Source organism: Carlito syrichta, unplaced genomic scaffold, assembly GCF_000164805.1.
Source record: "Carlito syrichta isolate Samal-C Ts95f unplaced genomic scaffold, Tarsius_syrichta-2.0.1 Scaffold311002, whole genome shotgun sequence".
Lineage (NCBI taxonomy): Eukaryota > Metazoa > Chordata > Mammalia > Primates > Tarsiidae > Carlito > Carlito syrichta.
The window spans coordinates 410,590-428,672 of record NW_007255098.1 but is presented as its reverse complement, the minus strand read 5'-3'; the positions used below and the strand labels follow the sequence as shown (position 1 = coordinate 428,672).

General features: G+C 44.5%; 1 protein-coding gene across 1 annotated transcript in view; it reads left to right on the top strand.

The window, feature by feature from the left end:
* SDK1 (sidekick cell adhesion molecule 1) overlaps positions 1-18,083 on the top strand; it is a 619,404-nt gene that overhangs the window by 411,995 nt on the left and 189,326 nt on the right. Inside the window, exons 14-16 of the mRNA XM_008068469.1 lie at positions 2,864-3,011; positions 3,955-4,095; positions 8,785-8,966. Coding sequence (XP_008066660.1) covers positions 2,864-3,011; positions 3,955-4,095; positions 8,785-8,966 — 471 coding nt within the window. The remainder of the gene's footprint in view (positions 1-2,863; positions 3,012-3,954; positions 4,096-8,784; positions 8,967-18,083) is intronic.

The following is an 18,083-nucleotide window of genomic DNA, read 5'->3' as shown; positions in this document are numbered from 1 at the left end:
CTGGCAAAGAGCAGGAACCTTTGAGTAAAGGACACCGGTTGTCCTAGGCAACCTCCCAGGGAGAAAGAGAGACTTGGCTCTCTTTCTGATCTCCTAGGGAAGCCATGAGTCGGGAGCAGAACCAGATGGAGATGGTGGAGCATGCGTCTAACAGGAGCAGGAGCTGTACGGCGCAAGGCCCGGCCGGGGCCAGGCTTCCTGCTAGCTGCTTTCAGTGCACATCGTCTTCGTTCAAACTCAGGCAGTCTTGGGACTTACGTGGCATTTCCCCCGTCTTCTCATCATTTGTTTTAGTTTTTAGCTGTGGTGATACACACAGAACAAGATGTACTATCTTCACCATTTTTAATGTGCGGTTCAGTAGCATTAAGCACAGTCACACTGTTGTGCGTCTGTCACTACCATCCTTCACATTACAAAAGTGAACAATAGCTCTCTATCTCCTTCTCCCCCAGCCCCTTCTTGAATGTGGTTTCTCTAGGTACCTCATATAAGTGGAATACACAGTATTTGTCCTTTTGTGACTAGCTGAATTCACTGAGCATAATGTCCTCAAGGTTCCTTCATGTTGTGTGACGTGTGTCAGAATTTCCTTCTTTTGAAAAGCTGAATAATGGTCATTGTACAGATAGACCACATCTTATTTATCCATCATCCATCGATGGACACCTGAGTGGCTTCCATCTTTTGACTAGTGTGAATAATGCTGCTGTGAGCACAGATGTGCAAATATCTCTTTGAAATTCTGCTTTCAGTTCTTTTGGCTACAAACTCAGAAGTAGAATTACTGGATGATATGATAATTCTGTTTTAGTTTTTTGAGGAACACCATCCTGTTTCCTGTAGTGACTGTGCTACTTTGCATTCCCACCAACAATGCACCAGTGTTTGAATTTCACCTGTTACTTTCTGTCTGTTTGGAGGTTTGTTGTTTTTTTTTTAAATAATAGCCACCCCAGTGGATGTGAGATGATATGTCATTGTGGTTTTGACTTGTCCCCATTTTTACAGAAAAGGTTCAAGCAAAATCAAATAACTATAAGTGGGAGAGCTCAGACTCAACTGCAGTCTACGTGCTTTTTTCTGCTATGTATCAGGTGTCTTCATAATGAAAACAGCATTTCCACAGAAGCTTGACTTGGCATGGAGGGCCCTTCTTCCTACCAACTAGGCCCAGTTACACTGAGGTTAGGGAAGGCACTGTCATCTTCTGCGCTGACAAATGGCTCCCTTCTGTATGAGACCCTGCTAAGAAAACCAGATCACCATGGGCTTCTTGATGCTGGTAGAAGGGTCTCAGACTCCCAGAGTGAAAAGACAAGTAAGTGTGAGTTTTCTATAGGTAGCTAAGGATGCACACATTTTGTTTGTAAAGAAAACCTGCAGAGAGGGGGATCCTAATCAGCTGTCCATTATCCATGTCACTGAAAATCAAAAGCCAAGAGCACTGAAATGCCCAGCTGGTGGTGAAGACTGCATTCCCAGAAAACCATTTTTGGAAGCAGCTTTATTTGAAATAATTAAAAAGATTCCACCTTCATAGCCAACTGGCATCATGCTTCAGAGCAGCTTAACTTTGTGTTAAGGAATCCAGCTAACAAACTCTGAATTCATGATAGACATCTCTGTGTGAGGCAGCAGGCGTTGCCTTTGAGAATCTCATTTTCACTTCGGAGCAATTTATGGCCACTGCTTGGTGAGGTGTAAGGAGCCAAGGCGCAGTTCTGATGAGCTCCCAGGCACAGACCTAGGAATCCCCGTGGTTTGGTCTTTAGGGTTTAGAGAAGCAGCTGTGATTTTATGGGTAGATGTTTACATGCAGCTGGTATTGACTACAGTCTGCGCGTAGCCCAGCACCATAGTAGAAGTCATATGTCACCTTTTTTGGGCTGTCTCCAATGTGAGTGAGAGGGATTTCAGCACTACTTTAGAAGAACGAGAAAGGTGTTTGACTTCCACAGGACTCTTTCCTCTCCAACCTCCTCTCCCATGTTTTACTTCGCTAATAACTTGAAAACTTAGCTCAGGCATCATCGCAATTAAGGATGGAAACTGACAGTAGAAGCTCGAAGTCATTGCCAGGCCTTGTTCATTCTAGGGCATCACTCCACAGAATGATTAGACCGAAGAGCACATTTAAACTCTAAAAAAAAATCACACAAAGGTGTAGGACCCTGGCAGAACCTTCAGAAGCCTTGCAGGCGAGACCCCATTTGGCTGGCGGAGTCACTCTTCCACACCTGCTGGAAAGCTGGGTGGAGAGATATTCTAAACTAGCTGTGAATTTCATTATGTCTCTCTCCAGCCAGAGCCACTCAGGGGTGTGGTGGTGTAATGCGCTACCACGCAGATGGGCTGCGAAATACACAGCCCATCTGTCTTTACCATGCTCATTTTCTCTTTTATTAAAATGTTAATGAATATAGTTTTTATTTATCATTCAGTGACATGTGCAGCATCCTTTTCTGGGAGACAAATCTGCAATCTGCCTAACCATGTGAGCTGACAGAGAACTTTTCCCCATTATGTATTGAACACAGGAATTGGGAATATTTTGGTTTCTTTTAAACCGCCATATGCAGGTTGAACGAAAAAATTTCTTACTTGTTGCTGGCAGCATGGGGATAAGAGAAAGCATACTAGATATGGGGTGGGAAATCCCGAGTTTCATGGCACACTCACTCGTTCCTAGCCACGTGACCGGGAGCCTCAGTTTCCACATCTGTTAAATGGAGATAACAGCTCCTCCTAGAGCTGTCTTGGTGAGCAAATGAGATCATTTATGGGAATGCGTTTGCATTCACTTATTATTATTCAGACACGCACTTATGTGGATTTGAACTTGTTTTGCTCATTCTTTCAGACTCTCCATGGAAAGTGCACCTGTCAGACGTTGGCCCTGAGATGACAGGTGTCACCGTGAGTGGCCTGACTCCAGCTCGCACCTATCGATTCAGGGTGTGTGCGGTGAACCAAGTCGGCAAGGGCCAGTACAGCGCGGAGACAAGCAGGTGTGTGGACCTCACCCCTGAGTGGGGCAGCGACAGCCGGGACCTCCTTCCCCTGGGGGGAGGAAACTGACCAAGTGACCCCTCGCATCCCTCAGAGCTGCTGGCAAAAATGTAGAAGAAAAGACTATCACAAGGAGGGGAGACACGGTCACACCTTGGAGTCACCGGGTTTTCCTTAATTGCTCGGAGGCAAGTTTCCTGGATTTCTGTCTTGGCACTCTGTCTGTGCCTACAGAAATCGTTCCTGGCAGCACAGCCCTCTATATACAGGAAATTAAGGGCTTGTACATTTGCCGCGTCCTTTACCCACCCCGGCTGCCAAAAGGGTGGAAACTGGTGCCACCACTTTGACACCTGGCAGGGTGTTGCAGGGAAACCAAGTGACTGGGGTGTCTCTGAGGAGGTGGTATGCTCCTGAGTGGCCTTTGCGCCTGTCTGTCCCTGTGAGGGCCGCTTTTGAAGCTCATTCGGATGTGACAGGGGAAAATGGCTGCATACACTTCCGCATGCCCTCCCCAGCCGACCCAGGTTTCCCATGGGCTTGAGTTGTAGAATAGCTGAGCTCTAAATGGGTTTTTTCAAAATGTGGGAGTTTGGTATGAGAAATATTGAAAGAGCTGAAAAAAACAATTTGGAAGGAGTCTCAGACGCTGGCCCTATAAGCTGATTCGCTCAGGCTTATAATCTTTTAAAAGAGTTGAGGCACCACGGGTTATTCAGACAGAACAGAGTCACCTCCTGAGCTTCCTTGTTGCTTGCTTAACTGATTTTCTATTACGTTGATTTGTTATAACTGTTTCTCACACATCCTTTCAGTTTGATCAGTTGTGTTTTTTGCTTTTCTTGTCAACAGGCTCAAGATTCAGCAAGATAGAGAATGCAAATGGGGATCGTTTGTTTCTGGCACTCATCTCTCTCTTTCCCATGTATCTTTTATCTTTAGGTTGATGCTACCTGAGGAGCCACCCAGTGCTTCACCCAAAAATATAGTGGCCAGTGGGCGTACCAATCAGTCCATCATGGTCCAGTGGCAGCCGCCTCCAGAAACGGAGCACAATGGGGTGCTGCGTGGATACATACTCAGGCAAGTAGCCTGTGGTTGGATGTTTTTAGACTGTTGTTAAAAAGATCGAGTATCTGTTTCACTGAGGTGCAAACTCTAATGTCTACAGGAGCCAAGCAATAATAAAGGGAATCAGGCCAGGTGTAAGACTCTATGGAGTAGTAGGGACTGTGACAAACTGGAGACCACAGGCCAATGGGCAGCCTTGCAGAGACATTCTGTGCATATCCAATCATAAAGTATATACCCAAAACCAATATCAGTGGTTACATTTTAGCAGGAGAAGAGGGGGATATTATAGGTTGGGAGCAAGGTATGCTATTCATTATAAGTCCTTTAATTCCATTTGAATTTTCACCAAGGACATGTATTAGTCAACATAATAATTTTAAGTTAATAATAACTAATTTGACCTAGTTATTAATCAACTGTCACTATGCTAGTATGTTGCTCAGTATTGCCAGATCTTCTAGTACTTCCAGGAAATAGAAAAGTCATCTAGCTTTTTACATGCGATCTCACAATTTTTAGAAGTTAGAAACGAAACCAATATATTTAGACACATAGGGCAGAGGAAACGTATACATCGGTAGGCCAGATGTAGCTGAAGGGTGGCCAGTCTTCTATCTCTGCCTCATAAAGGATGGTTAGGGTTCCACAACTACTGGGAGAACTATATCAGAACTTGGCTGTGTTTGAGAGAAGAAATCTTCTTTGCCAAAACTACTGCTAATTTTAAAATTGCACTGAATGTGATAATTGCAGTGGTTTGTTGACACAAGCGAAAAGAGAAAGTAAAGCAGTATTAAAGAATAATTATTAAATGTCTTCTAATAGATTGTACTGCTGTGGATGTATTTGTTAATTTTATCAGTATTATTGGGACAAAACTGTAGGTATCCATTATTTCCTTCCTGAGCTCACTCTGAGTGTGTGATCAGTAAACACTTGGCTAACAAAGGCCGTAAGTGGATACATTTAATTTAATTTCCTAGATAGTAGTAAAAAAACTGTGGAAGTGTTGCCACTTTAACGCTGTTATCTTTGTATATGAAGGACAACTCATTCCCAAGGAATATATGTGTAGAGTCATCCATTCGTCATTTAGTACTGGTTTATCTATGTGCCTGACTTGTTTGCATGTCAAAACCAATTCACTGTTCCTGAATTTTTCCTCAAATGTAAGCCAGATTGTAAACTACCTGACATGCTTTAAATGGGCCCTTCCTAGGGGCACACAGAGAACTCCCATCAATACCCATGGCTCCTATGTCTTGGGGCTCCAGCTGCCCTTCCTCATTTCAGAGAAGGGCAAAGAGGAGGCTGAGACTCTGTGTCCCCTTCAGGCAGAGAGCCTGTGGGCTCCGACTCCTGTTGACGCCCAAGGACAGTTCCTAATTGCCTGACCCGCCTCCTTTCTAGATAACAGCCCCCAGTTCCTCCTGCTGAAAGGCTTGAGCCTCCAGTGGCATTCCTGCTGCCTGCCCTTGGCCTCGCTTTAGCCTCTTACTCATGTTCAGCACCCATCAACTAATGAGAATAATTGGCCGCCCTCTCCACCAGTGTGCACACGCCTGTCATCCCAGCTGCTCTGTCTCTTTTCAGCGCGTGGAAGAAAAGTTTCCCTAGGCTAAAGCTGTCAAGTAAGGACTTTAAAAGTCATCCCGCAGAACCAGGCTTGGGGCACAGAGTTTAATAATAAAATCTCTCTGATGTTATGAGGCCACATCAGGGACTGCGCATTTCTCTATTTTGTGGGATTACTACTGTTAAAAGGATTTTCTGTGATGAGTCAGTAGAGTCGAGTGCTGGAGATGAGGGCATCTGTATTTGTAGGGGCTTAAATCAAGAAAGCCCTAAAATGAGGGTGCACCACCCTAGGCCTGTGAATATCAAAGTTTTCAGAAATTAAAGACCCATGCCAAAATGAATTTGCTTGGAAACATTTCCGAATAATCCTTCGGTCTGCAAATCAGCTCTCTGTTTGCAATTGTGTATCCTCCAGGGCACAGTCTCAGTGTCAGATCCGAGGTACAATGCATGGAAGAGCAAATGGAAATAAATCACTTTCGTGGCTCTGGCCATAAGACGCAGTTAGGATGCGTGCGCGGTAATAAAATATTTATAATAATAGGCAGGGTGTTTTTTTGAGAGGAGCATAGGGGTTATGTCCTTTAAAAACATGCTCCTGTTTATTTCCATATAAAAAATCATCTTGTTCTGGCTGAGATGGTCTCCTGGGCAACATATCCTACCAGTAAGAGGAGGATGTCCTGCACTTCTGTTATTAATTGTGACCTTCTGAGACATCCTGTGAATATTACAAAAGCACCCTGAGCCACTGGTCAGAACAGGCCAATGCTCCTGTTCCGAAAGGGAGCACAGCCTGTTTTGAAGACGTGAATCCTGCAAGCTGTTTTCACAGTGGCATAAAGAGTGGTCTGGGAGAGATGGGTGGCTCAGACTGGTCTAGTTTCTTATAAATCAGAGTTGCTGCTTATATACTTCTTACTTGAAGAGCAGTGTTTTCAAAATATGTATATGTAGGGGGTGCTTTACACTTTCACATCTCTTTCACCTCCATTGTTTCGTTGGATTCTTGCAACAACCATGTGAAATGCTATTATAATTTCCACTTTTAAGAGGTGGAAACCAAGGCTCAGAGAGGTTTAAAATTTGCCTGAGACTACCCAGCTCACAAGTGACTGAGCAGGGACCTCAGCCCAAGTCTTTCGATGCTCATTCCTTCACTTTCCCCTGGAATGTGCATTGTTTGGTGACAGGGCCACACGAGTGAGCCCTTCTGAGAGGTCATGCTCATTCTGTCATATTGATTACTGATGGTGCTTGATGCTGCTCACATGCCCAGGCTACTCTCGTGTGTGGTGTGGGTTTGGAACCAGATTTTCCCTGTGTCCCATTAGCTATCTAATGGTCTCAGTGTCGTTTATTTCAAAAGTTTATCTTTTGTAGATGATGAATTTTAATGGAAATATGCCACACGGGTTAACATGTGCCAAGTCTTTCTCTCTGTGGCTGCTGCCTTGAGGACCACCATATAAATGAGGACCACTTACTCTACAGATGCAATGGACACCCACCTGCACTTGCCAGGCATAGGCAGTTCAGTAAAAGAATGCCCGCTTCGTAGGTATCAGAAGTTGATCGAATGGGAAGCAAAAATGTGGTTTCACAGCTTAGTTTTCATTTTTGCCCATCATGGAATCCTACTCTCCCTCCCTGGTGACCCCTACCAGGCGAGCCCTGGGATCCTTTCAGCCAACGGCAGAAGGTGGTTTAGACCTTCTTGCTATTCAAGTGCTGTTGGCCCGTGGTCATTTAGGCTTCCGATCAAAGAGGCCTCCAGGGGCAAATGGTCTGTGGCAAGAGGGGATGAGAGAAGATGCTAAGAAAGTCCAGATTTTTGTGAAGAGGAGCCTTTCGTTGCCGTTTCTCTGTTTCCTTGCTACACTTTTGGGCATCATTCTCTTTGGTAAGTTGCTTTACACTTAAGGGCCTGAACTTCTGGGCTCCTTCTTCTTTCAGATGATGGCAGCCTGTGGATGCCTGGTCTGTACGTCTCTATCTCAGGCCCTTCCCCTTCATGGCTGAGGTGCTGCTCCATGGGGTGGGGATGGACACAAAATCTGATAATCTACAGAATTCACAGTTTGCCATCCTGAAGGAATCTGAAGCCCTCACCATGCTGTGAAAAGCTAATGGACTTTTTGCTGCCCCCTGATTTTAGACCCCTCTTAATCTTTTCCCCTTTCCACTTAGCATACAAAGCCATGTTTCCTAAGGCAAGAATCACTTCTGGAACAGAAATTAGGTGCTTTTGGAAGCTGCAGGATGACTAGGCAATCACTTCTACTGTAGGCGCGTTCCTCGCTCTACCCAGGGGGACTGATCCAGAAAAACTCAGTAGATTAACTGAGTCAGTTCAGTGCATTAACTTCCATAGACTGAATCATGGAAAAACATTTGCTAATCAGAATAATACTATAAAAGTCCTTTCCTTGTGCAAACAGCAATTTCTCAGTTTATACATTCCAACTCCAGAGTTGTGTACGTCAACTTTTTAATAAGCACAGCCTTCAGTGCACTAAAGAACATACATCCAACAGCTCACAAAAGTCCTCTACAAAGTGATTTGTCGTACTTAGCACGGGAATTGTATTTTGAAAGTTTCAGCACCCTTTCACTTACCCCAGTTTTGGGGTACATATAGACAAATCTGTAATCCTAAATGGAAACAGAGCTGGAGCTTGTCCATGGAGACCACAAGGCCACAGACTGCATCTCAGTTTCTCCCCACATTTCAAAGTCACAGAGGAAAGTGGTGTCTCAGACTGATTCATAGCAACTCCCTGGTGGAAATCATGCCTGGAATTTTTGGTAGTAAGTCACAGTACTCTGTACTCCCTAGACAAGTTACGCTTAAAAAGCTATAATTTTTTCTTAACCGTAATATAGTTGACCTGTCAGTTTCGTTTTTCTGAGCTTACAATCACCGTGAGATTAGATTATACTTTCAAAAGTCATTGAGTTGGGAAATGGTGTTGTCTGGGGCTGACCCCTCAGCTCTGCTTTTGCTTATATTTACTTTCATTTTCCCTGAACGGTGCAGAAACGCCGCAGGTAAACCCAGCTCCTGATTCAGGTTATTTCCGTCCCATCATGGCCTTCCGGTCTCCCTTTCTGTCACAGGTACCGCCTGGCTGGCCTTCCTGGAGAGTATCAGCAGAGGAACATCACTAGCCCAGAGGTGAACTACTGCCTGGTGACAGACCTGATCATATGGACACAGTATGAAATACAGGTGGCAGCTTACAACGGGGCAGGCCTGGGAGTCTTTAGCAGGGCAGTGACTGAGTATACCTTACAAGGAGGTAAGCTTGCCCTGCAAAATCACCAGGTTGCAGGATCTTTGTTGGGGAGTGGGGTTTGCCAAGTTGGATTGCAGTGTGTTAGAAACAAAAACTGAGAATTCAATCCTCTAGGGAGCATTTAGAAGAAAACCCATCACATATTTAACTTTACCTCTTCACCTATTCCTAATTAAAGCACTAGTGGAGAAGAGACACAAATAGTATTCCAACTGCTTTATTCAGCTACTAAGAACAGGAAGTATCTTTACACATCATTTAACTGGTATACCTATTCTTGAGAAGTCTATGGAATTGAATTTTTCTAAACAGAATGTATGATTTGCCGTAAAGCTGGCTGCAGAGTTCTGTGTGATACTGCGAATGTTTTCTAAAGAGAATGAATATTCAAAATTTTGTTTTTAGTGATATAATTTGATTATTGGTGATAGAATTTGCAACTTGGTGAGTTTGTTTTTTGCTTTCTTTTCAGTTACACAAGCAATTTTTCTAGATCAATGCAAACATCCCCCCATCCCTGAAAAAATAAATGACCAGACAGAAAGTCATAAATCCAGTGTTTTTGTTTTGTTTTGGAGTCGGGGTCTATTACCCAGGCTGGAGTACAGTGGCATCATTACAACTCACCACAGCCTCAGGCAATCCTTCTGCCTCAGCCTCCTGAGTAGCTGGGACTACAGGAATACACTGCCAAGCCCAGCTAATTTTTCTCTTTATTGTAGAGACAGACAGGGTCTTGCTATGTTGCTTAGGGCAGTCTCAAACCCCTGGGCTCAAGCAATCCTCCTGCCTCAGCCTCCCAAAGTTCTAGGATTATAGGCATGAGCCATTGCACCCAGCCAAGTCAGTGGTTCTTAAATATATGTGGTAAGACCCAGCTGTGTCATTTAAGCTTTCCACAGCATCCAATTCCTCTACTGTTTTCTGGAAGATTCAGGGCTCGGCCTCAGGAGAAGCCAGGTACTAGGAAACATTCTCCACATCTGCATTTCATTGTTATTGCTCTTAGCAGTAATAAATAGGTCCTCTCCTGACGCACCCTTATTTGTCCTACAGCAGCCCAAACCCTTGTCCAGGGAAATAATTTTTTCACAAAGCCTAAAATCCCTTTCACCCAGCGATTTATACCACTCCTGATTCACAGGTGTGATTTTATTTGCTTAGGCATTTTTATTGCTACCAGGCCTTGACCTTTTTCAAATGATAAGGTTTCTAACTGCCCACTTCTCTCCCCAAATCATGCCTGAGACCTAATGTTCCTTGATATTACATGCTGTTATTATCATCCCTTATTGATTGGCTGTCTGTTGTCATCTGTAAGTCCATAAATCCTCCTTTATAAATTAAGTGCAGTCAGTTCTGCCTGTGCAGTGACTAGCAGAGATATTTAAAATGTGGGACAGCCAGGAAGGACCTGTCCATCTGTAGGTAATTCTTGATTATTCATTTGAAGATGTAAATTACTGAAAACCTGGGCAATTAATGTTTGCTTTAATTAGTCTATTTAATAAAATAACAATAAACTTAGAAACACTTAAAATGACTAATATTGCTGTTAATAATCCCTTATTACTATTAACTGTGACTGTTTCATTTTATTACCGGTGCATTGGAGTTCTGCGCAGGGCAGAGGGAAGCAGATCTCAACCTAATTGAGAGGAGCTTTGAGGCTTTAGGGTTTGGCTTTTGTTCAGCTGGCATTGGTAAGCCATTAAAGGTTTAAGAGCCATGAGTGACATAACCAAAATGCTGCATTAGGAAGTGGAATCCGTCAGTGGATGTGCAGGAAGATGGGAGGAGAGCAGGGAATGGCCGCAGCAACGCCAGAGACAGGAGAGCAACTGTTGATTATGAGGTGACCAATTTCCCCCAGCTCTGGTGGCTGGCGATGAGATGGGACAGGGTTGTATGTCTGGGCGATGCAGTGTCATTCTCAAAAGAGCGTACATGAATCACCTGGGTTGTGCTCACAGAAATCCTGTACACAAGTGTGGCTAAGCTCCACAAGCACTCCCCAGTGCTGTGTAGTAGAGCTGGGTATGAAAGCAAGAAGGGGACCCAGAGCCTCAAACTGCTTACAGTTTTTAGGACAGAACAGGGCAAGTGTTGCTTTCAGTCTCTCATTCACAAGGAAACGGAACTAGCTAGCTTGGATTTAGTTGGTCTGAAATCACATAGCCCACAAATGGCAGACTCAGCACTGATATCCAGGCTTCTGCCTCAAGACCACTGTTCTCTGAATGACATCAGTAGTCTCTGATGTCAGCATGACTCCAGAGGAGATTTTGGCATGGTTGATTTAGGACTGGCCACCTAGACTTGGTACAAGGTTTGGCTAGAGATGGCAGCGTGATGGGTGGGCTCCTGCCTCTGTCTCCAAGCAGTCTTCTGGATGCAGAAATTACTAAACAATGCCCTAGCTCCGTTAGTGGATTTTTTTTCCTTGTGTAGATGAGAACCTGACTTTGATTTGCTTTTTCTCCAAATGTGGTTCATCATCTCTACTTTTTAAAAACTATTCACGAGCTAATGTTTGTGAATAGCACTGTATGTGCAGTTTCTGTCTGCATCTCATCTTCTATAGCTGGGTCATCGTTCCTTGCCTGGGTGTTTCACTTTGGGGGTTGGCTCACGGAGCCCCTCCCGGGTCTAGTGGCACCCACAGACATGGAGGAAATGCATATCTTCACACGCCTTCTGCACCAACACTCTTGAGGACTCCCTTGTACATACATGGAAGACCATCTTTCATTCCCCACCTAAGCCCAGTGTAAAGGCTCCCCAGTGTGTGTTGAAGACCTGCAGATGACTTTGTCCTCCCTGCAAGGGGACCCCATGCTTCCTCCCTGTGTGCTTCAGACTTCCTCTATGCTCCATGGGATTGTAACTGCCCCAGGGACATCTCCCTGGGACTTGCTAGGATTCCATAGGTCTTCCAGACTCTGATTCCAGCCCCAGACCTGGTCCACTGAAAGAACTTCTCAGGCTTGTGACCGCCTTGGCAACCTCCCCAGAATTTACCCACTCACCTGACCCTTCTTTGTTCACGGGACAAAGAAATCACTTACTAACCAGAGCATCGGGACACTGTTTCTTGGACTTGGCCTGGCTCAGGCAGTTGGCTAACATCAGGAGGAGCCCTTGGCCTTGGGGCACAGCTGGCCCCACAACTCCTGTGCCTCAGTGGGTTCACACTGTGCTCATGTGTCCTGCTATTCAAGAACCTTCCAGTCAGCCACATCACAGCTGAACAAAATGAAGCAAGCATGTTAGTTCTGTCCTGAATCCACACTCCCATCCAAGACAGGGGAGGACTAGGAGAGGCCATCACTCTCCAAGTTGGAAGAGTGGAGTGTGCAGGGAGGACAGGTGATGCTGTCCTGGGTCTGGAGGGGACGATTTAATGAACTGGATAAAAAGGGATCTGACTTTGACTAAAAGGTGACATATCAGGAGGAAAAGTGACAGCAAGAGGGACCAGGGATACGTCAGGGAGACAAAGGAGGAGACTCGGGTACACGTGAGATGTTTCTGTGCATACGCGTACATGCACACACACACATACACATTCACACATCTCTCTGTGTACATGACCCCCAGAAAGAGCCCTTTCCTGGGAGACTCTTAGTATTTAGAAGGCACATTTAGCTTTCCTAGACCTCTGTTTTTTCTTTTGTAAAATCATGGCATTTTTGCCTATCCTGACTACTTTAAGGGTGCTATGGAGAGATAGCAAAATAATGTGTGTGAAAAGGCCTAGAAATGAGGAAATACTACACAAATGCCAGCAGTATTGTCATTGTTATCTGTATTCGTTTCTCTGCTATAACAACTAGCATCTACTATGGTATTTGAATGTTTCTGTGATGGCCATTGTTTGGAAAGGGATTTGAGGTCACTCTCCCTGCGAATAGTCAAATCAAACATAGACTTGATATGGGGTGCCCACTGTGTGCCTGGAGTTGTGGGCTGGGCCCTGACTCAGAGTGTAGAGAAGACACTTGATAGTTGTCAACCTTGGGGACCTGCAATCTAGCCACTCATGAAACAAGAGCAAGAAGTAGGAAAGAATTCGGCCTCACTCAAGTGTGGTCACTCTTTATCTCTCCACAAATTAGCGGTACTAACATGCTTTGAAGCCTCTCTAGTCAACACCCAGAGGAAAGTGCTGTAGACATGAAGGCCATCCCTAAAGAGGTGGCTATTGTGACCTACAGGAAGGCTAGAGGCACTTCAGGGTTCGCCACTGTCTATATTGGCTGGGAATGGTGTCTGGCTGCTAGAAACAGACCCCACATGGCAATAGCTTGAACAAAAGAGATGTGTGTTTTTATTTTCCTCACACTAGAAGAGTGGGCAGTGGGTTGGTGGTGTGGAGTTTTAATGGAAGCTCCAGGGTCATCAGAGAATTTGGATCTTTTGTCTTTTTGCTTTGCCATCTCCATCATTTGCCTCATGGGGACAAGCTGGCTGCTGCAATGCCAGCTGTTGCATCCCTGTGTAAGATGGCAAGAAGAAGGAAGACTCAGGACTGTGCCTCACAGCCAAGTATGCCCATCTGTAAAGAACTTTCTTAGAAGTTCCATTTGCTTCTGACTCTAAGCACAATTCGCGGAATTATCTCTGAACAGGAGAGATTGGAAATGTGGCCTTTCAGCTGGACCCTTTTCTGTCCATTGTTAAGGAGGGAAGGGGGCATGGATACTGGAGAGGCAGCTGGCAGCTTCTGCCTCACTTTCTAAAGTGACTCCTGCTGAGGCGTCGAACCCTAGACATGAAATCGTGTCGCCCTCTGTCTCCCAGCCTGTCTCACAGAGTCATCTGTGTTGGAATGAGCAGAAATGGCAAATCCACAGCCCCTTCAGGTCATGACTTCCCTGGATCCCTGGGGGCCCCTCAGCCCCAGGCCCGGAGCTCAGCGAAGGCTGTGTGGGTAACAGCCAGGTGTGCTCATTTGCTGCTGGGAGCCCCACTCAGGGTGCGCAAAGTGTCCCCTAGCGTTTAGCACTGCCTGTGGAGACAGTCGGAAGGCCTGAGTAGGTCCTTGAAGCTGAACAGGGAATAATTAGAACGCCCGCATACTGAAGGGGAGAAGAGTAGCTCATAAAATTAATTATTTGCAGTGTAATCTGGAAAATTATTGGAATGTATAGAAACATAATTCGACAGTGTGTCAGGAGACCATGCGGAAGGCAGGAAGCGCTCAGCCTGGGGAGAAGTAAAGCTTCCCCCAACCAGCCTGATTTTTCCTTCTCCCTTCAGCCAAGTGTCAAGCTTGATGCATCAGAGGAAATGAGATGCCATTTATCCTGACTTTAATAAGGGCCTTGGACTCGCCTCCTCCTGAGAAAAGCATCAGAACGCTGGGAAAGGTGATGTAGCTCACGCCACCATTAGGTGGGTGTGGAGCTTGCTAGACAGTAGTTCTCTCGAAGAGAACTTGTACATGATGCAGTGCTTGCTGGGGTGAGGAGAGGGAAGGGGCAGCACACTGGCACCAGCAACAGGAAGGGAGCAGCAGGAAAGCTGTTTGCCCTGGGGGCAGGGAGTGGGGGTGGGCGGTGGGGGGAGGCAGCAGCCCTTCCTCCTAGAGCACAAGCTCCTGGTCTCCGCTGTGTTTCCTGGTTTGCAGCCTGCCCTTTTCGTGCTGTGTCCTCACACGGCAGAGAGCAGAGAGGGAAGCAAACTCTGCCTGAACTCTTCTGATGAGGACGCCAATCCCATTCATGGAGCCCCCACCCTTAGGACCTCATCTAATACTAATTACCTTTCAAAGATTCCATGACCTAATATCATCACATTGAGGGATAGGGTTTTGACTGATGAATTTTGAGGGAACACAAACATTCAGTCCATAACAGGCTGCTATAACAAAATACCGTAGACTGAGTTCAGAGTGCATAGTAGACGCTCAATAAATGCACCCATGCATTCCCAGCCCTCCAGGTATGGAAATAAGACATGTGCACATGAAAAGATAAGTGATAATAATATAGTGCGTAATACTGTGGCCTCTGGAATTAGGATTCCTGAACTGTAATCCCTGCTTCACTAGTTAATGGTTGTGCAATTCAAGATGTGCTGCCTAGCCTCTCTAACCCTCAGTTTCCTTATCTGTAAAATAAAAATGATAATAACAACTAAAAAACAAACAAACAAACAAAAATGTGTTCCCTTCAAGGAAGCTGCTTAAGGAAGATCAGCAAGTTCTTCCGACCTTGCACTCAACACAGTGCTGATCCCCAAAGCAATTCGAACCCAGTGCACACTGGCCATACCCTATTTTTCTTTTTGATCCCGTTTATTATTGAGATATATTTAAAAAGTATGGTTTGTCAACTCCGGTTCTCGGCCTGGCCCAGCACCTTGGACACACAGGAACTACTTCGCCTAAACTTTCCAACTTCTCTGACTTTTCATATCCCTCCATCATCCACCATCCCGCATTATCTTATACACCAATCCCATTTACTAGATTTTACTAACAGTGCCTCCATGACCTTTTCTGCTCAAGGCATTTTAAAACGGGACATATTAACTTACAAATTGAGCAACCAAGCTCTAATGCAGTTTCCGCCAAGTGAACTTTCCAAGGGGTGAGAGGAAAGGTTGATTCTGTCACAGAAGCGACGGCCTGAAATTCCAACATACTTGGAACCTGCTTGGCACACTTCCATTATGATTACCCAAGTTGAAATGGAAAATAACTTAAATTTACTCACGAATTTTAAAACGCTTCCAGAAATCAGTACGCTTTTGGTTTCAAGTGGAAAAAAACCATAGGATATAAGTTCTGCATAACTAAATGCCCAGTGTAATTAGAAGCATTTCTCTTACTGCCAATGTTTACTTCAGCAAATTTCTAATCATTTAGTATGGGAGGGAAAGTACTGTAGTCATTTGAAGCAATCAGTTCAATTCGATGCTGATTTGGTGTTTGGTTCACAAATTCAGTTTTTGTTAGAAATTGTTCAAATAGCGATGAAAGACACATGAAGAAATAATGTGGCCGTGAAGTTATTTCTTCACGGAATACTATACGCTGTTGGAATATAAAGTGAATGGATTACAGGTATATCCTAAAAGAAGCCTGTGTGGATTAGCAAACTTCTTCCATTCAGTTTTTAAATGCATCCATTAAGATGCAGATGTTGATTTTCTATAAAGGGTTCAAAGACAAATTATACTATAAATCATCATTTTGAGTATACCAAGATTTTACTTTTTTTAGGCTTTATTTCTTTAACATTTTTCTTCTTGTTACAGGTATATTTGTGCTATAATGATTTATTCTCGTTTCAGAACATTACCTTATAATGAAAGAGAAATATTTTATATTTAAAAAGAAATGGAAAAAACATTTGGTTATCCACATTTCTAAAACATTAGTAAAAGCTCCTAAATGTTCACTTGGGCTTTGAAAGGTTTCCTGAAGTAAGGATTATAAATGAACACTCTGTTTGCAAGCCCCATTCTTATCTCCTCTTGGGAAATTCTCAATGTGGCATTAAATGACACTGCACAAAAGATTTGTTTCTCAATCCCTAAGACTTTCTAGACCTTAGGCTGTACCTGCAGAACAGGATAATGTTCCAAATTCTCCCAGCATTACCTAAAACACTAAGTAAAAGCTGAACAAAATAGATACGGGATGTTCCATTAGGTATGAGCTTGATTTGGTCTTTTAGAACTTACAGGAAAGGAAAGGATAGGAAACTAGCATTTTAGGGAAGCCACTAGATACCAGTTTCGTTATGCTATGCACTTACACTCATTATCTTATTTCATTCACCCTCCAATACTCACGTGAGATAGGCATCACTATCCCTGTTTTACAGAGGGAAAAATGGAAGCTCAGAGAGGCAACTAACTTTCCCAAGGTCATGTAGCTAGAAAATGCAGAAAATGCCAGAATTTAAACCTAGTTCTGCCGGCCTCCAAGTCCATGACCTTTCCACCATCACTAGAATTTGCTTTTTTTTTTCCATTCTGCATATATCAGGCATAGATGAAAATTACTTTCAGATTTCCACTGCAACTTGTATATGGAATAGAAAAGAAGTGAGCTCTCATCCTACTGAAGCTCACATGACGGATTTGCAGTGGCTTTTGGACATTTTTGACTGCAATACACAATAAGAACTCTATTTTACATTGAAACTCAGCACACACAGATGCAACTGAAACAATAGTTCCCCTCTCAGTGTATGATGTTCTTTAATATTTTCTGCTCTTTTGCATTCTGTTTCAGTCTTTAAGAAATGCTGGTGTGACCACTTAATTGATTTCCTGATCCACTAATGCGTGTGTGACCTACACTTTGAAAGATGCTGAGTTCAAGCAATACAGGGTATTTGGTTTGACTGATCTCGCCTCCCTTTCGTAGAAACCTTTCCCTGAACTTAAGGTCTGTCTGGGTCCAGGCAGCAAAGCCTGTCTTGCACATCCAGCTGTAAAAGCAGACCGGAGTCTGAGCGGGGAGGGGCAAGGCCGGGGCCTCGACACAGAGCTGAGATCTGGGCCTCAGCAGGTCTTCTCGCGAGAGGGGTGGGCTTCCTGAGACTCATCCTTCAGCTGCCACTAGAGGTCACGTGGAAGAATGAATTACTGTGATCAAGACAGCATTTTGTGACTGACAGGCCTGTGTTTCCTACTAGCCTAGGGCCTTTGAGGGCAGGGGTTGTGTCTGACTTGCCTTTTTTCTATCTGGCATTCCCATATCCAAGCACAATGCCTGACACATAAATAAACGAAGCATAAATAGATGTCTGATTAAAAGTAGAATGTTCATTGTGCCTATTTCAAGGCCCACTGCCGTGCCAGTCTAATCTTCATATTCAGCAAGATGCCTGCCTTCTGCCCTGACTCTGCTCACTGTCTCCAAAGTGCACAGGAAAGCAGCTCAGAGTCCTGTGGAGGAGTCACAGAGCCCTTCCTGTCTTTGTGCGTTGTGATGTCTAGCAGACTGCTGCCACTCTAAGCTCAGAGTCTCTCCTCACCCCACCCTGTGGAAATGCTGAATCCAGGACTCAGTCTAGATTGTATGTTAGGAAACTGTCCACAGGAAAGCGCTCCCAGCGTGATCCGAAGGCATGCTGCTCAGTGTTATGGGTGCTCAAG